Consider the following 18,674-nt stretch of genomic DNA (forward strand, 5'->3'; position numbering starts at 1 on the left):
TGGAACATAGTTGAGAATCTAGAAATAAGCCCTTACATTTATGATAAGTTGGTTTTTGATAAAGATCGCAAGACAATTCAATGCGGGAAATAATTGTCTTTTCAACAAATAGGAGAAAGGGACATCCACACGCAAAAAAAAAAAGAAAAGAAAATGAAGTTGAATTCCTACCTCACAACCATACACCATACAAACATACAAAAAAATTCAAAATGGATCATAGGCCTAAACCTAAGAGGTAAACCTAAAACAGTTGTTCTAGAAGAAAACTTAGGAGAAAAACTTTGGACCTTAGGTTAGGCAAAAAGTTCTTAGATACAACACCAAAAGCATAGTTGACTAAAACATATTGAGAAAGTGGAATTCCATCAAAATTAAAAACTGTCACACTCCAAAAGACAGCATTAAGAAAATTAAAAGTCAGGGGGAAGAAGGGATAAATTGGAAGTATGGGATTAACAGACATATACTACTATATATAAAATAGATAAACAGAAAGGACCTATTGTATAGCACAGGGAACTATATTCAATATATTGTAATAACTTCTAATGGAAAAGAATCTGAAAAAGTATGTATATGTATATCTATGTATCTATCTATATATCTATATGTAGATATATATATCTATATATATGAATCACTTGCTGTACACCTGAACCTAACACAACATTGTAAATCAACTATACTTCAATTTTAAAAAAAGAACACACACACACACACAAACAAAGAAAATGAAAAGTCAAGCCACAGATTGGAAGAAATTTCACAAATTATATATCTCATAAAGGATTTTTAATAAGAATATATAAAACTCTCTTAAAATTCGATAAGACAACCCATTTTAAAATTGGCAAAAATTTGAGTAGGCATTTTACCAAAGAAAACATAGGAATGGTTAATAAACACATGAGAAGGTGTCATTAGTCATTAGGAAAATGCTAATTATAATTGCAATGAGATTCATTGCACTAGAATGACCATAATCACAAAGATAAACAATACTAAATTTTAGTGAAGATGTGGAGAAATTGGAAACCTCATACATTTCTGGTTTTATTGTAACAATTTGGAGAACAGTTTGGCAGTTTCTTAAAATGTTAAACACAAATTTACCTTAAGACGAAACAATTACATTCCTAGAAATCTACCAAAGAGAGATGAAAACATGTGTCCACACAAAGACTTGTGCATGAATATTCATAACATTATTCGTAATAGCTAAACTGGAAACAATCCAAATGTCCCTGGCCAAGTAAATAGATAAATAAAATGTGGTATACCCATAAAATGGAATACTACTCAGCAATAGAAAGGAACAAACTGCTGTGATTCATGTTAGAACATGCATGAATTTCAAAAACATTGTGTTGAGTGAAAAAAGCCAGATAAAAAAGACCACATATTTTATCATTCCTATTACATGAATTGTCCAGAAAAGGCAAATCTATAGCAACAGAAATTAAATTAGTGGTTGAGTGACTGCAAATGGGCATGAGAGAGCTCTTTTGGCATGATGGAAATGTTTGAAAACTGGGTTGTGGTAATGGTTGCACAACTCTGTAAATTTACTAAAAACCATTGAGTTACAGACTTAAAATGAGTGAATTTTATGGTATGCACATTATACCACAATAGAGCTGTTTTAAAAAATAAATTAAACACACACACCCCAATCTTTCTGTTTATTAAGCACAAGTATTAAGCACAAGACCTTACGTTGACCCTAAGGAAAACATAGCAACACATAAGACCATGCTTCTTTTTCTCTCCATGCAGGACTATGACAATCTAGGAAGAGACCTATGGCATACAAATGAGTAAATATCATTAGTGATAGAAGGCAGCACGTGGTGTGAGCACCTTCACTGTTACCACACTGGTCCCAACTACCATCATCTCTCTCTCTCCTGCTGTTGTCTGTTATCTGATCTCCCCACTTCCACCATCCCTCATAAGGTCTATTTTCTCTCATTTTTAAAAATTGAATAAATTTGACATATAACATTGCAGCAATTTAAGGTGTACAGTGTGTTACTTTGATACATTTATAGATTGCAATATGATTGCCATTGTAGCAATATTTATCACATTACATAATTATAGTACAATATTATTGTCTATATTTATTATACTGTACATTAGACCACTATGGCTTATTTACTACTTGCTACAAATTTCTGTTTTCACCACAGCAGCCAACATGATGTAGTTAAAACCTAATTCAGATCATTTCACTCCTCTGTTTCAAATGCTACAGTGGCTTCCCATCACATTTAGAGTAATGTCCTAGGTCTTTAATATGCTTTTAAGGCCCTCCATGATTACTGTCTCCCTCTCTCCCTCAGTTCCAGACATCCACAAAGCCTGCTTAATGTTTCTTGAATACTCCTGGCATGCTCCTACCTCAGGCCCTTTGCACTGGATGTTCTCTGCCTGGAACTCCCTTACACCAGATTTCTGCTTAGCTTGGTCTTTTACCTCTTTCAAGTTTTGTTTAACTATCACCTTCACAGTGAAGCCTACCCTGACCACCTTATTTAAAAATTCAGTACCCACCCCCCGAATTTCCCTCTCTCCCTTCCATACTTTATTTTCTCCAGTGCACTTATCACCTTCAAACTTACATTATATATTTCCTTATTTTGGTCTGATTGTCCTCCACTGCCAAAATGTGAGCTCCACGAGAGCAAGGATCTTTTTATTTCACTGCTATGTTCCCAGTACCTGGCATGTGGTAGGTACTTAATAAAATTTGCTGAATGAATGACAAAGAAGAGTTATTGTACTAAGGGCATTCATAAAAGGGAGGCTTCATTTGGAATTGTACAAACTGTATTTGGGAGGAAGAGTCTGGCTAGAGCCAGAGGGGTGTGTAAGAGAGATTGAAGCAGGTGAGGTCAGAATGTGGAGGTTCTTGAACGCCTAGAACATACACATTAGATGAATAAATAAATGAGCAAACGAATGAACAGCCTGGCTGTGTTCTGCACGCTGTCTTAGCAACCAGTGAAATAATCTGACCTGGATGGATTGTGAAGAGCTGAGTCCTTGAAACTTTAGCTTTTTTTCTATGGAAAGAGCTTCTATCGACAAACAAAATATCCTCTAGAAAAGCTGAAGTGTTCTGTGCTATGCCTGAAATGGCCACTAGGGAATGCTCAAATCCATAATGTTGAACTATTAAGAATGAAATTGGGCTCCCCCATCAGAGGCTGTCTGGGGACCCCCAATCCTCTGACTGCTGCCTTAAACAGGCAGCTAACGGAGGAGGATAAGTCTTCCAATATTGTTTTCTCCACCTGCCTTACCCCATCTCCCGACCCCACCCCAAGAACAATACTGGACATATAGTTAGTGTCCTTGGCATTCAAGGCCCTTCAAAATGATGCTTAGTTTTTTGCCACCTCTCCTAAACAGACCCTATGCTCGAGTTGTACTTGAGCTGCATCCTCTGTATATACTTCTTCTTGTACCATCACCCTTTTTTCTTTTCTGTTTTCTCTGCTTATCATTACATATCCAATTTCTATGCATCACTTTCAGGACCAGCGGCAAAAGCTATCTCATCCATAAGCCTTCCCTGATAACTACTGCTCTCACTGCCTTCCTGAGATCCTGGGCTCTCATCCTGTCTCGCTTATGAGTCACTTGGTAAACATTGATTCAGATACTGTCTCTATCCAAGCCCTTCATTCTGGAGTTCCCAGTGAAATCAGAAATCTACCATTTCTGGACTGTCAGGAAGGCAATGGATAGAGGTCAAAAATGAACTTATGAAACAAAAAAATGAAGTTATGATCCTTCAGGAACTGTAAGGAACAGCCTATTCTTGGACGGCCTCTCTAGAAGAGAGAGGAAGTCCAGCCAGCCCTAGAAGAAGAGATACTATTTCCAGCTGCCTCAATCCTGCCCTCGGGGATACAGGAGCAGCCTGACGTGCCCAGCTTCACCCCCTCCCAGGCAAGGCCCCACTGTTCCCCGGGCCTCTTTTCCCTGCCTACATTACTCAGCCTAGTCCAACGACTTGGCTGCTAGGATATGGGGAACTCTAATAGACGCCTGGGGCCTTTTTCCCTTTTAGTCTCTCTCCACCTGCTGTACTCTGTGCTTTGTTCTCTGGAATCATGATAAAGAGCAACATGGGAATCACATTAAATGTGACAATGTGCCGCAGAAAGCACGTACCAGAAATGGATCCTGGGGCAAGCAGAGGGAGTGGGGGCCTGCCTAGCAAAGTCCATGCCCAGATTAGTCCAGACCAGCTCCTGGAGAGCAAGCCCGGGGCAGTGGGAGGCCAAGGTTAGACCGAGGTAGAAGAAAATCAGCATTTACTTTTAATCTACATAACTGCTCTGTGAGAAGGCATTCTTGTCACTCTTTTAAAGACTAGGGAACTCAGGCAAAGACAGATGAGGGGACTTCACCCAAGGCTACAAGAGTTAGAACGTACAAACAGGATTTGAATCCAAATCTCAATGACTACAGTAACCAGCCTCTTTCTACTGGGCCATGCCATTTCTATATACCTCATCCAGGCTTTCTCTCCTCTACAGAGAAGTGCTAACATGATGATAGGGATGTTGAGGGTGCTTTAGCCTCTTTGCTTGGTTCTCTAGCTGGCTGATAGGCCCCGAAGCCGACATTTGCTACTTACATTGTAAGATGTGAGATATCATCAATGCTGTACAGTTGTCACTGCATGGAAGCCTTCCCAGAGCCAAATCCTTCTTTATTTGAAGAGTAAAAAGATACCTGCAAAGAAGTGGGGGGAAATCTCTTGAGGAAGAAACAGGAACAAGAAAGAAGCATTTCCCTTCTCCCAGATCCAAGATGTTTCAAAAAAGACACGGTGCCCCCAGTCAGGGAGATGCCTTCTCGGGGTGGTGAGTAATGCATAGGCTTTGCTTCTACCCCTAACCAGCACTAGACCACAACTCGGCTGACCCAGCACTTCAGCAGGCCTCACAGCCATTAGGAACCACCCCAGCCAAATCCTCCCGCCAACTTGAGGGAGTTGGCCAACCATCCTCTGGTGATTTCTGCCACGTAGCAAAGCCACATACCCAGCCAGAGAGAAAGGGAGATTCAGCAAGAATAAGCCTACTCAGGAGGCCAGTACCGCTCTGTTTACAAAATGCTATCAATTACTCACTATCGTAACAACTTAGAAGGCTGGCATCATCACCGCATGTTCCAATTACAGAAAGGCAGAGGTTAGGCGATTTGGGCAGAGTCATATCACCCCAAGACAGTGAAACTGTGGCAAGACGTCAGGTCTGCCTGTCAATTCTAGGCTGCCTCCTATCCAAAAGACTGTGCTTCAGAAATCAAGATTCTGCCCCTTCACCTGGACCACCGTCTCCGTATCACCAGAGCCCAGCCTAACCCTTTGCACAGAGCAGGTATGGGATTACTGTGTATTGAATAGAATGAAGCCAGACCACCCGTTTTCCTACCGATAAGCAGGGACCCATAAAGTACACATTGGTATCCAGAACTTTGCAAAACAGACGGCATTTGTCCCACACTTTTAAGCCCTTATCAGAGGCAATCAACTTTTGAAAAGATGTGTATAATTAAGATTCTACTGCCGACTATGTTCCTTCTTGGTTCAAAATTGGTTCCAATGTTTTATTTTAGATATTAGAACATTTACTATCTACTGTGGGCATTTCCCTATATAAGATGTAATTTTCTGAGTAAAGTTCTATCTAGATTTTTTTAAACCAATTAAGACTTGACGGCAATGTGGTGAAACAGAATTAATTGCACGTGATAGGTGAAAATCAGACTGGGAAAAAACAGGTAAATTAGTAGGTGATTATTCAACTTACAAAGCCATTCATTATAATCCTTCAAATTGTGATCTCTCTTAATGGATTAGAAATGATTCAATTAGAAAAGTTATATTTGCACACCACTCTGAGAAACTCACGGAGTGGCCCCAAACGAGGCATCCTTGTAAAATCAACTACAGTTAAGTATTCTCAAATGGACCAATGGGGAAAAAATAAAGGAAGTCTAGCCCTTGCCATTACCTGCTTTCAAATATAGATGTAAATGAGAATAATCAACCTCAATTGCTAAAGGGGACGTGAATTTCATTTTATTCCTAGCAAGAAAGAAAATAACCTTCTTGTCATTTGACACATTCCTTGCTGTTAAGAAGGCAGCTGCCTGCTGCAAATACCAAATCCTTCCTCTGAACAGCTGATGAATCATTTATCATCACATTGATTTTCTCATTCTTTTTTTTTTTCCCAGAGAAAGTTTATCTCCATCAAAATTGGTTACAATTTGAGACTCGACTGAAATGAGTTAGCAAAGGCAAACTGATAGAGATACCAAGACATCAAGTTTTCTGGGAAAAGGGCCTACAACTCACAAATTTGGAGAAGGTTGGGAGAGAGAGAGAGAGACTGACTTTTTAAAAGTGACTTCTACAAAGACCCCTCAGAAAAGAACCCCCCGCCTTTACAAAAAGGGTGAAGAAAAATTGGCCATGAACCATGATGGGGAATATTTCAGGTAGAATAACTGCCAACACGCTGTGACCTGGATCAAGTCACTCTAGTTCCCAGGACCAGTTTCTGCATCTGTAAACCAAAAGGTCTGGACTAGATTATCTCTTACATCCTTTCTATGTGTAGGAGTCTGGAGTCTAAAGTCTAGAAAGCAGAGTAAGGTTTGGGGGAGTGTTATGTTGACAAAGTATTTTTGAAGAAGTAGGTTTACATTGTCATTTTAAAGGGCATTTTTATAAATATAAAAATACTTTAAAATGTTTTTTACTTTTTAGCTTTTTAATTTTTGTAGGTATAAAAGTATTTTACTTATATAAATTATTAATCATTTGTAACTATTAATAATTATAATAAAATATCAATAATGTATAATTATGCAAAATAATTTATTAAATTATTTTTTATATTTTTTACTTTTCTACTCTCAAAAAGGTTTTATAAGTGTATGTCATCATCACTTTCTACCTATGGGATATATACAAACACACACACACACACACACATGTGCACACAACCGTTTTCAGTATGCAGGGAACTTAGTTGTCAAGCTGCCCTCTGATTAGAACACAGATGCAATGAAGGCAAACACTTTAACTGTTGTAGCAGTTAATGGCTTAACCCCCAAGTGGGCACCCAGGCTGGTTACCACTTTTAGAACACCACCCTTCCTTCTCCCTGAAGTCCCTATCCTTTGGAAGATTAACACTGGGGACCAGCCAGGTCCTCCTTGTCACCAACTTCTTACCATCTCCCAGAGAGTGACTGAGAGCCAAGCCTTCCAAAGAAGGCTAGAAGCCCATTCCCTGATAAATGGAGGATAATGATTAAGTAACATCATGCATCATGCAAGTACTATACCTTGTAAGCTCTTCTCGCAGATGTCCAGGGTCCACTGGGAAAAATTTCACCATAAATTTGAAAACAACCTCCTTAGGATCTTAAAACACAATATCTCCATAAGTTTTATTTAAATGTCCATCACAACAATTACAGGTCTTCTCTCTCTCTCTCTCTCTCTCTCTCTCTCTCTCTCTCTCACACACACACACACACACACACACACACACGCACTCCCCTCTCCTCTTCCCTCCTCTCCCCATCACTCTCTCGCACAGACTTTTCATTTAAATTTCAATTTTTCACATTTGCGAGATGTTGCTATTTTTGAATTGTGCCTCTATGTGGATAACAGTTGGGAAAGTTCTCCTGCCCCTCTTCCTCCCTTCTCTTTCTTTGAGTTTCTTTTTGTAAAGATGTGCCTCGTTTGGGGCCTACTGTGTTCTCTCTTAAGAAGTGTTCCATTTAGAAAAACATACCACTTGCTACTTGGGATTCTGCATTCCTGGCTGAGAGAAGGGCCCAGCTATAGAGGCAGATGAATATCAGCTGGCTCAAGGATTCCTAAAGGGAACTAGAAGTAGTAGGGACTGAGGTCTCTGTGTATCTTAAAATCTACATGAAGAAAACATATCTACTTGCCTTCACTCCTACTTGCATTTGAAAATAAGAAACTCTCTGTATCAAAAGCAAATACACACATGCAGCATTAGCACCATTCATTCAGTAAATATTTGTTGAGTGCCTATTGTATGCTAAGCATTGTACTAGAGGCTCCTGGAAATAAAAATACAGTTAAGCACTCAAAGGTTGGTAGAAGAGGCAGACACCTAGACAGACAATCACAGAACCACAAAGTGTTATAAGCCCCGAGTACTGGGTAAGCACAAGAGGGAGAAAAGAGTTTGGAGGAGGTCAAGGAAGGCTTCCTGGAAGAGCTGACATCTGAGTAGGGCTGCCAGATTTAGCAGATAAAAATATAGGACTCCCAGTTAAATTTGAATTTCAGATATACAATGATTGCCTGGGACATACTTATACAAAGAAATTAGTCTCTGTTGATCTGAAATTCTAATTTAGTTGGGCAACTTCTATTTTATCTGAGAAGCCTACACCTGAAGTTAGTTTTGTTCACATTAGGTGAGGTAGGAGTATGAAGTGGTCAGAGGCAGAGGTAAAGGCTCAAAAGGCAGGCAGAGTCTGGTGCTTTGAGGATCATGTTAAAGAGTTTGGACTGGGCTTCCCTGGTGGCGCAGTGGTTGAGAGGCCACCTGCCGATGCAGGGGACACGGGTTCGTGCCCCGGTCCGGGAAGATCCCACATGCCACAGAGCGGCTGGGCCCGTGAGCCGTGGCCACTGAGCCTGCGCGTCCGGAGCCTGTGCTCCGCAACGGGAGAGGCCACAACAGTGAGAGGCCCGCGTACGGCAAAAAAAAAAAAAAAAAAAAAAAAAAAAAAGAGTTCGGACTTTATTCTAAGGACAATAGGAAGTCATGGAAGCATTTTAAGCAGGAGACTGATGTGGTCAGGTTTGTATTTGCAATAGTTCCCTTTGGGAGTAGTGTACATGATGGACTGAGGGGAGTCAGTTGGGAAGCTATTGGGATTATGTGACAGATTATCAATACGTGGTGGGAAAAGACAGAATTGTGGGAGACACCAACACGAAGAGAGCAGGAGGGGGAAGTGACACGAAACAGCCTTTCCCAAAGTGTGGACTGAAATCCACCTGCAGCGGAAGCACCTATGGAATTTTTTTAAAATGCAGGTTGCTGGCCCCCAACTCGGGGATAAGGCCCAGGAATATGCATTTTAACAAGAACGGCCCCCTCCTCCCGGCCCGTGATCCTAATACACACTGAAATTTGAGAACCACCACACTAGATTGTGACATATAGGGTTCGGGGGAAAATTTCATGCATAGTAAGCACTCAAATATGACCTGAAATGGATGGACAATGTCTGTGACGGGATTAAACTGAAACACCTCCTGGAAGAAGGTGCATGGCATTGCTGCTTGACATCAAGGATGCTCGAAGATTTGCAGGTCTAGAGTCAGAGATGTATTCCTAGAGCCAATTCACAGAGTGCTGTCATTACCAGGGTTCTCGAAATTTACTCAAAGATCCAGCAGCCTGATTTTCCTCATCTCAGGCAAAGTTAAAATGATTTTTTTAATTGTTAAATTTACTGGATGGATGAAGGATTAAAATAATACATCAAAGCCCTTTTCTCTGCTTATATTAAGGCGAGGAACAGTGTGGTATTGTTGAAATGTTTTCAAGTTGTAACTGGGAATTCTATTCCTTAAGTGATTTTCCATACTTACTTTTTACTTGCTTTGTAATGGACTTCAGAAGTTCCAACCAGACCTGTAATAACATTAATGAAAGAATTGGTAGAACATGGCACTGAGTATAGCTTTTTGTTTCTTTGGGTTTTTTTGGTAACAGATTAAAATCAACATGAAACAAACAAATATCAAGACTCTTTAGACTTCTAAAGATAGTAAGAAACAGCAATGTCAAAGAAATGCTGTGCTTCCACCACACTCAATCCGTCCCCTTCTATTTTCCCAATGACAGTGCACATTGTTGATCTATAAACTCTTTGCTGTTGACATTTGAGTCAGTGCTCCCCTGCCTCAGGAGAATGACAGAGGTGTCATATACAAGGCTGATTAGTTGCCACAAAGACTAATGAAGGCACTTGGCTCCACATTTGAATCCTACAGCCCCCAAATGCCAGCTTAATAGTCATAATGAGCCTTTCTGGGAAGGAGCCAGATAACAGATCCGCCAAGGCAGGACACAGCGGGCAGAACACCGGGAATGTTAGGATGTGAGAGAGGGGCAAGGAGCGTTCCCGAATACTACTGGTGAGGTTAGGAGTCTTCAGTTTGGAGGTTGAGGTCCAGCCTCTGGAAAGTCAGAATAAAGCACAGAGACCTCTTCACACAGTGGCAAAAGAGGAGCAGAGGGTGGAAGAGTTTGTGCTTGGCAAACTGAGGTGACTTTTAATAGACAAGGAGGGGAAATAGTTATTAAATCCACTCATTTTGCAAGGGTTTAAATGGTTTTTCCTTTTGCAGTTGGGGGTTTGAGCCCTGCATATCTAGCTGCAAGCTGCATTTAGAAGCAATTCTAGACACAAAGAACCCTATAATGAAACCAACTTACATTATTTCCAGAATGGCTACAGAATTCTAATCCAAAATATTCCTTTTCAGCAAGGTTTAGATGGCTGCAACTCAGGTTAAACAGCGCCTTCCCGGATGACTTTTGCTAAACAAAACAAAGAGACCATAGCACAGTTTGCGATCCTAAGCTGATATGGTTGCTGCAGTGTGGAGTAAAGGGTAGAAGCAACTAGACTCTCTTCCGTTTCCTTTAAGCACTGTTTTCAGGCCCTGTATCCTCCCAAGTTTTGTTGAGTTTTACACATAAATACATGCATCTATCTGTAGATTGTTTTAGTGGTACCTCTTAAAAAGCCTCAGATTAATGACAAACCCTCTTGGAAAAAGACAGCCTTGCACTTCACTACGTGTGGCTAGATCTGCAAATCTACCCTTTCAGTGGAATTCTTTCATCAATTCATCCCACAGGCAATTTGAAAGATTTTCCCCAAATTGACAGATAGTTTAATCAAGATGCAAATCTGACCTGCTTAAAATCCTTCAGTGGCTCCCTTCAGGATAAAGTCTCTACTCCTTAGCAGGAAGGCTGGGCCCTTTCCCTCATGTGGCCCTGCCTGCCCCTCCAGCCTCATCTCTTTCCCTTCCCCCTTCCTTTCTAATAATCGCAGCCTGCTCATGTTTCCCCACACGTCAAGTAAATTCATGTCTCCATGCCTCTGCTCATGTCATTCCTTCTACACAGAACGCCCTTCCCACCTTTCTTTGCTTTGGCTTCCTCCTACTCAGCTCAGATGCCACTCCCCGGGAGAGCTTTGGAGCCAAGGGCAACCTCTGCGCTCCCAAACACTCTTGCTTACCTCAGACACGGCACTTCCCACACGGGATGTCTATCTTCCCCGTTAGACTGAATTCCTTCATAGCAGGGGCCTTGCTTTAATTGTCTTGTTGCTCACCAGGTCTAACTCAGAGCCTGGCACATACTAGGGGTCTTGAATGTTGGTTGATCCAACATGAAATTGACCAACTTCCTCCTCCGAGCTCTGTGAGGAGATTTCATTCTACAGCTTTTCCCACCATAACTGCATCTAGCATACTCCTTTCACATAAGGCCACACATAAATTTTTTTTCATAAAGCCCGCATACACTGGGAGCACAAAACAGTCCCTTTCTCAGGCTTCTCTGAGAATAGGAGCTGTAAAGAGCTCTCTGTGAAAATCTCTATGAGCTGAGTGGGGCTGCAGCTGATCTTCAGCCAGCATTGCTGAAGTCGAGGGTTGCAGTTGCAGGGAGGATGGTGATGGGAAAATTGGGCCCTGGCTGATAGGCACAAAGACACGCTGCTGAAAACCCCTAGTTAAAGCCAAGTCACACGGTGCCTCTGGTGCTGCAAAGGAAGCTGGGTGCAGGGAAATGTAGTTGGAAATCACCGACGCATAGAATTAATGCCAACCTTGAGAGGTCAGAGAGTCCAGCCGCCCTCCTCCCACACCCCACCCTCTCCCTCAAGGCAGTCCCACACGGAACAGAACCCACATCTGGGATTTAATAGCTTCCAGGAAGGCGACCTCCCCCATCCCCTTCCCCCAACGACCCCAAATGCTCCCCTCTCCCTTGAACTTCTCTCCACTTAGTTTTGTAGTCCAAAGCTCCACCAACTGAGATTCATGAGGGTTAACCAGGGTCCTATTTTTAAATGCAAATAGGATGCAGAGGGTGAAAGCTACTGCATCCTTAGCGCCTGGAGAGAGAGCTGAGGGAAAGGGGGTTTGATTTTATGTGGGAGGTCACATTGGAGCTGTGATCCAGGAAAAAGGGGTCAGACCATGGTGGGGTTCGTGGGCTTGAAGGGCATTAGGGGGCAGTGGGGGAGGGGGTGTCTGGGAGGGAGGAGGGAGGGGGCGCTTCTGCCTATGTGGCAACCTTGCCTAGGGCAAGTCCTGACACAGACCATTCCAGACAGATGAAATCGCTCCGATTTTCAAAGTCCTCCAGACAAGGAGCTGTTACGGGATTTTTATTATGAATTAAAAAAAATTCTAAAGAGAGAGAGAGATGACAGCAATACTTTTTCCAACACCAAAGAAACATTTCAGTCATGAGGACCAAATTCCGTCATAGACTCCAGTTTCTTTGCAAACAATTTAAGAAACTCAAGATTTTCCTTTTTCCTCCTCATTTTTTCTTTCTTTTTTTTTTTTTTTTTTTTTACCATTGGGGTGCTTAATCATCGCCATCAATGCTGCCACATTCCATGTGCTCGTATATTTAAATGTTTCTGCAGTCACAAAGAATATATAGCCATTCCTGTAAGGTTTCCAATCCAGGCTGCCTTTTTGCTCCCTTCTGTAAGATCTCATACCATGTTTATAAGAATAATCCCCTGATTCGTCCACCCCTGTACATCTTGCCAACTGGCTCTAGAAGCCTTTGGCATTTGTGCATTAGGAGGTCAGGAGCTCATGTGGCTCAAGCTCTCTACCCACATCTCCGGGAGAGGCATTTCCCTTCAACCCTCCGTAGTGTACGTTGAAATTGGCCAGCCTAGTGGAATGTGTTGCACAATAGGTAAGGTCTTGGTTCTGTCTTAACATGCAGCCTTTAATTTTTTTCAACCAATTCCTCAACTTTTATGTTATGATTATTTTTCTTATAGTATCTCTATATACAACTTCCCTATTCTCTTTTCGGGACTTCTGATTCTCTTTTCCATTGCTTGTTCTTGTTTAAGCTGACACTTTTCAACATTCTAATCAAGCTCCTTAGTGGATCTAAATTATTTATCACCGGTCCTCCCACTCAAGGAATTGGAACTCCAATCCTGAACCCTGTCTTATATTCATCTCCCTTGGATTACAGTAGAGCAGTGTTTGCCTTTAAAAAAGTCACACTCACACATATAATTTAAAACTTTTCAGAACTTGTATTTATAATCTTCAGCTTACACACTCGGTCTTAACCATTGGACACTGATTTCTTGGGGCTCCAAACTCATCTTCTCATGGAAACAATAAATATTCAAGGTGACTGTTTCCAAAAAACAGCCCACCAAATCTTCTATGCACATAGGGCTGTCATATAACAGTTTATTAAAACAAGCCTGTATTGTAATCCTGCTCTACCCACTTACTAACTGGATGAATTGGGGCAAATGTTTTAGCTCACAGATTGATCTCCCTTTTCCAGGTACCTGAAGACAGAAACCATGTGTCTGAGTACCTGGCATTATATACAGTGATTGGAAAAGAGTGGACATTCCATAAATGTTTACTGAATAAATAGATGAATGGATCCAAACATTTAACTTGATTCATGTGCATTAGCAGGACAGTCCTCTCAAGAGGAAGAAATTAGTTACTATGTGACCTAGGGCAAATTACTGGACCGTTCTGAGCCTCGGTTTACTCATCTGTAAAATGGGAGATAATAATAGTATTATGTTACAGAGTCGTTGTGTGGATTAATCAAGATAATTCACATCAAGGCCTTAGTACTATGCCTGGCACATCACAAGACATAAGTAATACACACATATATTTATAGATACATAGAGAGAAGAGTCTGGAAGAATACATACCAAACTGTTAACAGCATTATTCCTGGAGAGGGGTTTAGATTAAAGGGAACCTTACCTTTTTAGTTTGTACATATCTGGATTCTTTTTTTAAATGAGCAGGGACAGTAGAAACTCTCTTAATAAACTTTAACTCAACAACGCACAGAGAATGCTTTCCATTCCCCCTTTAAAACATTGACAGATGCCTAAGTCATGATGAAAGCTCATGGCTAGTAAGCTAATATGACTTTGCACTTGTACATCCATCGACTGAGTCTCAGGCTTGATAATAATTATTTTCTTGAACATATTTTAACAATTCTACTTATTATTGTAATTATACAATTTAATTATATTGTATGTATATCACAAGAATCATGATCACTAATAACAAGAGTAGTTTCTATGAAAACTAAATTTAAAAAAATTAATAAGGGGGGAATCCCCCAAAATATGCTGTCCAATTAGTTTTGGGTAGGACAGCAGTAAAATATTGGGGGATAAAATCTGGAAGGATTCTGTACTCAAGTTTTTCCACATTAAATGAACAAATACTGGAAATCATAGATGATGCATTATGGGTATGAGTCAGAGAAGAAAAATGGAAACACCGGTCAGAAGTCCTTACTCAAAAAGCCCTTGACCCTGCATCAAAAGCTTGGCATATGAATATAAATGTATACGTTTTATGTCGAAGTAAGAAGTTTAAGGTGTTTGTGTGTAAATGTACATATTTATATGATTTTCTGCTTTGGCAAATTTTATCAATTAACTGATCAACAATCACCTTTGATCACATTAGATAACAGAGATTCTAATGCATCCACATAATGACTGTGTACTTCAAAACAATGTAGGCTACAGAATTAAGGTTTCAGAAAAGGATAAGCTGGAACAACAGCATATTATTAACAGTAGCATGATAGGCCATTTTAATTTTTCCTTATATTTGTTATATTTTCCAGAGAAACACAATGCACATTATAAAATTTAAAAGCATAGTGCCATGCAAAGAGTCTTATAGATGCTTCTCTTGTTTCCAGTGCTGATTTCCCACATTCAAAATATTTCTCATGCTCCCCTCAGGAAATTGTTTTTGAAGTCACAGATAATAATCACCCATTCTCCTGATTTTATGGTTATGCCTCATTTTTTAATCCCAAAATATGACTATAAACTCCGGTGATGACAACAAAATAGCAGAGAGAGAGAGAGAGAAACCTGTCTCTTCCTGTTTTATAAAGCCATCTGTCCTATCAGGTTAGGGCCCCACCCTTATGACCTCATTCAACCTTAATTACTTCCTAAAAGTCCTATCTCCAAATACAGTCAGATTAATCACATGGGGAGTGGGGTTAGAGGTTCAACATATGAATCTGGGTGGGGGGGGATATAATTCAGTCCATAGCAGTGACCCAACTTGATAGCCCACTTTAGTTACCATACTTGCTCTTTATGATTTTTGACTCTTGCCAAACATGAAATCCACTCTCAAATAATGAAGATTTGTGAGTCATTTTGGAAGCAATGTGCCCAGTTACAGAAGGCCAAAAAGGAGTTCCAAAATGTGCTGAGTACCTGCAATACATAGGAGAAGGCAGCTAATCACGGTGGCTAAGAATGTGGGCTCTGAAGCCAGACACAGCTGGCTCTAGTTCTGACCTGTCTACCTGCTAGAGGGGTAATCTTGGGCAGACTATTTAATCTCCCTGAACCTTCGCTTCTTCAGTTGCAAAATAAGACTGTCAGACACAGAAGGGCCACATATTATATGATTCTATTTATATGAAATGTCCAGAACAGGCAAATCCATAGAGACAGAAAACAGATTGGTGGTGGTCAGAGACTGCAGGGAGAGGGGAATAGGGAGTGACTATTAAATAGTATAGGGTTTCTTCTGGGGAGGATGCAAATATTCTGGAATTAGTTGTGATGGTTGTTCAACAATGAATATACTAAAAAACACTGAATTGTACACTTTAAAAGGATGAATCTTCTGGCATGTGAATGGCATCTCCATTTTAAAGAAGGGTCATAGTGAGCATCTAATGAGACTATTCTTGTCAAGTACTTTACACAGTATCTGGTCCAAAGGAAGAGCTCAAGAAATGTTGACTGTTTAGAGGGCGACTACATAATTTATCATCCAAGTTGGGACGGTTTTGAGAGTTGACAGGGCACTAGTAATTATTATATTGTCACAACAGGTGTAAATCAGGACTGTCCTGGACAAACTCTGCTGTATGGTCACCTAGTTATTTGCATTTGGACCACTCCAGGGGGTCTGTTTGGACAAGGGTAGCATTTATTTGAATATTCAAAATCTGGAATATTAAGAATCAGAGACATGACTAGCAGTTTCCCCTCATAGAAACCGGTGTCTGATGATCATTCCTCCAGTACCAAGTGAATGAGGTGCCTTTCAGTCATGTTAACCCTGGTTCCGTATTTTTATAGGTAAGGCTCAACCGTAACAACCACACAAAAAACCAGAAACAGAGAACTGCCTCACCAGTCTTAACCTTCTCCCTAATAAACATTTTAAAAGTCGATCCCTCTCTTTTAACATGTTTCCTCTCCATTCTTTATTCTCTTTTTTCAGTTCTTTTTGTTTTCCTGTTGTAATTTTCCCCTGCGTGAACTCCAGGCTTACTTTTGATGCGTTTGCCCTTTTCCTCCTGTATATGCCTTTCCTCTTTTGTGACACTTTCTACCACCCCTTCAATTCACCACACAATACTGAGTGCCTGTTCTGTGCCAGGTACTTTCCTGAACTGCAGAGATACTGAGGTGAACAAGACCCAGGCATTACCACCAAGGAACACATAGGCTGTCAGGAAAGGCAGACGCATCAACAGGTGATCACAGTGGTCGTGGCTAAGTGTGCTTTTAAGCTTGTATGCAGGGGGTAATGTGATATCATACCCAAAGGGCACCTAACCCAGAAACGTGGATGAGGGTATAGCACAATGGATTCTTTTTTTAAAATTAATTAATTAATTAATTTTGGGGAGGGCTACATTTGGTCTTCGTTGCCACTCAGGGGTTACTCTTTGATGCGGTGCATGGGCTTCTCATCACTGTGGCTTCTCTTGTTGCAGAGCACGGGCTCCAGGTGTGTGGGCTTCAGTAGTTGTGGCACGCAGGCTCAGTAGTTGTGGCTCGCGAGCTCTAGAGCGCAGGCTCAGTAGTTGTGGCGCACGGGATTAGTTGCTCCACGGCATGTGGGATCTCCCCGGACCAGGGCTCGAACCCATGTCCCCTGCATTGGCAGGCGGATTCTTAACCACTGAACCACCAGGGAAGTCTCTGCATAATGGATTCTTAACAGAGGGAACACCTAATCCAAGATAGGATGCAAGAGTTGGAGTTAGCCAGGTGAAGAGGAGGAAAAGAGAAGGGTGTCAGAGGCAGAAGAGATTAGAAAACAGGGTGTGAACAACTCGATTGTAAGCAGCGTGGTGTTGCTAAAGGAACGAGGGAGATACAGGGACACTGAGCAGGAGCCTCACCAAGACGGGCAGAAATCTTGTAGAAAGTGTAGACCAAGATGCAGAAATCTTGTTCTGCATCTTGGTCTACACTCCCTCACCTCCATCCAGCTCTCTGTTTATAAGCAGCAATAGGCACACACTTCATTTACAGAGTTTGGACCCTTCCGAAGGAAGGTAAGTCTTTCTCCATTCCTGTTGTCTGCAGGCTACATCCAGAAACCTCAGAACCCTTTAAGTGTTAAACCCTGGGACTGCTCCTTTTAAAGGGCTGTTTCACTTTTCATTAAAAATGCAAATATCCTGGGGCTTCCCTGGTGGCAGAGGGGTTAAGACTCCGCCTGCCAATGCAGGGGACAAGGGTTCGATCCCTAGTCCGGGAAGATCCTACGTGCTGCGGAGCAACTAAGCCCATGTGCCACAACTACGAACCCGCGTGCCAGAACTGCTGAATCCCGTGTGCCTAGAGCCCGTGCTCCACAACAAGAGAAGCCACTGCAATGAGAAGCCTGTGCACCGCAATGAAGAACAGCCCCCACTCACTGCAACTAGAGAAAGCCCACGCGCAGCAATGAAGACCCAACGCAGCCAAAAATAAATAAATTTAAAAAAATTTTTTAATGCAAATATCCTGACATTGCAACAAACAACAGCAAAAATCCAACACATATCTTACTTATCTACCAATATAGTCAGATGCAACCAGTTTTCTAAAAATGAAGTTGAACATACTTTCAAAATTTACACTGTGTAAACCACCCAGGGAACTAGGAAACAGAGCTCCTTTGGGGCAGGACAGAAGAAATTACTGGCCAAGCTATAACCCTCCTGGGGGTTCAACTCCTGGCAAAAAGAGAACTGCTGGGAGTGGTGAGAGGCTAATTACCAGGTAGCTGCAGTTCATCCTAAAATGGAGCCCTCTCTGCAGGCAGTCTAGTCTTTCAGCATCTGGTAGAGAGCAAGGTGCAGTTAGACACATCAAAGAACAAAGAATAAGTAGGAAGTCAAGGGAGACCCTTTCCCCAGAGCCCAGAGGACTCAGCAATAAACCCTGGAGGGAAGAACAGTTTAAATGGGTACTTAAGACTTCCTGGTGGTGGTAAGCAGAGAGAACAAGCCTTGTAGT

The 18,674-nt window shown here is 41.4% G+C and overlaps 1 protein-coding gene across 2 annotated transcripts in view; it reads right to left on the reverse strand.

The window, feature by feature from the left end:
- Window positions 1-18,674, reverse strand: part of FRMD7 (FERM domain containing 7) — a gene marked incomplete at both ends in the record, with an annotated part of 57,671 nt that overhangs the window by 14,192 nt on the left and 24,805 nt on the right. Inside the window, 4 exons of one of the 2 annotated variants that reach the window (XM_082610512.1) lie at window positions 4,658-4,755; window positions 7,386-7,419; window positions 9,694-9,736; window positions 10,544-10,648. In XM_082610512.1, coding sequence (XP_082466638.1) covers window positions 4,658-4,755; window positions 7,386-7,419; window positions 9,694-9,736; window positions 10,544-10,648 — 280 coding nt within the window. Of the gene's footprint in view, window positions 1-4,657; window positions 4,756-7,385; window positions 7,465-9,693; window positions 9,737-10,543; window positions 10,649-18,674 lie in introns of both variants that reach the window. The other variant, XM_082610511.1, reaches the window with a different exon arrangement.

The sequence above is a fragment of the Mesoplodon mirus genome (assembly GCF_964341445.2).
Source record: "Mesoplodon mirus genome assembly, chromosome: X".
NCBI lineage: Eukaryota > Metazoa > Chordata > Mammalia > Artiodactyla > Ziphiidae > Mesoplodon > Mesoplodon mirus.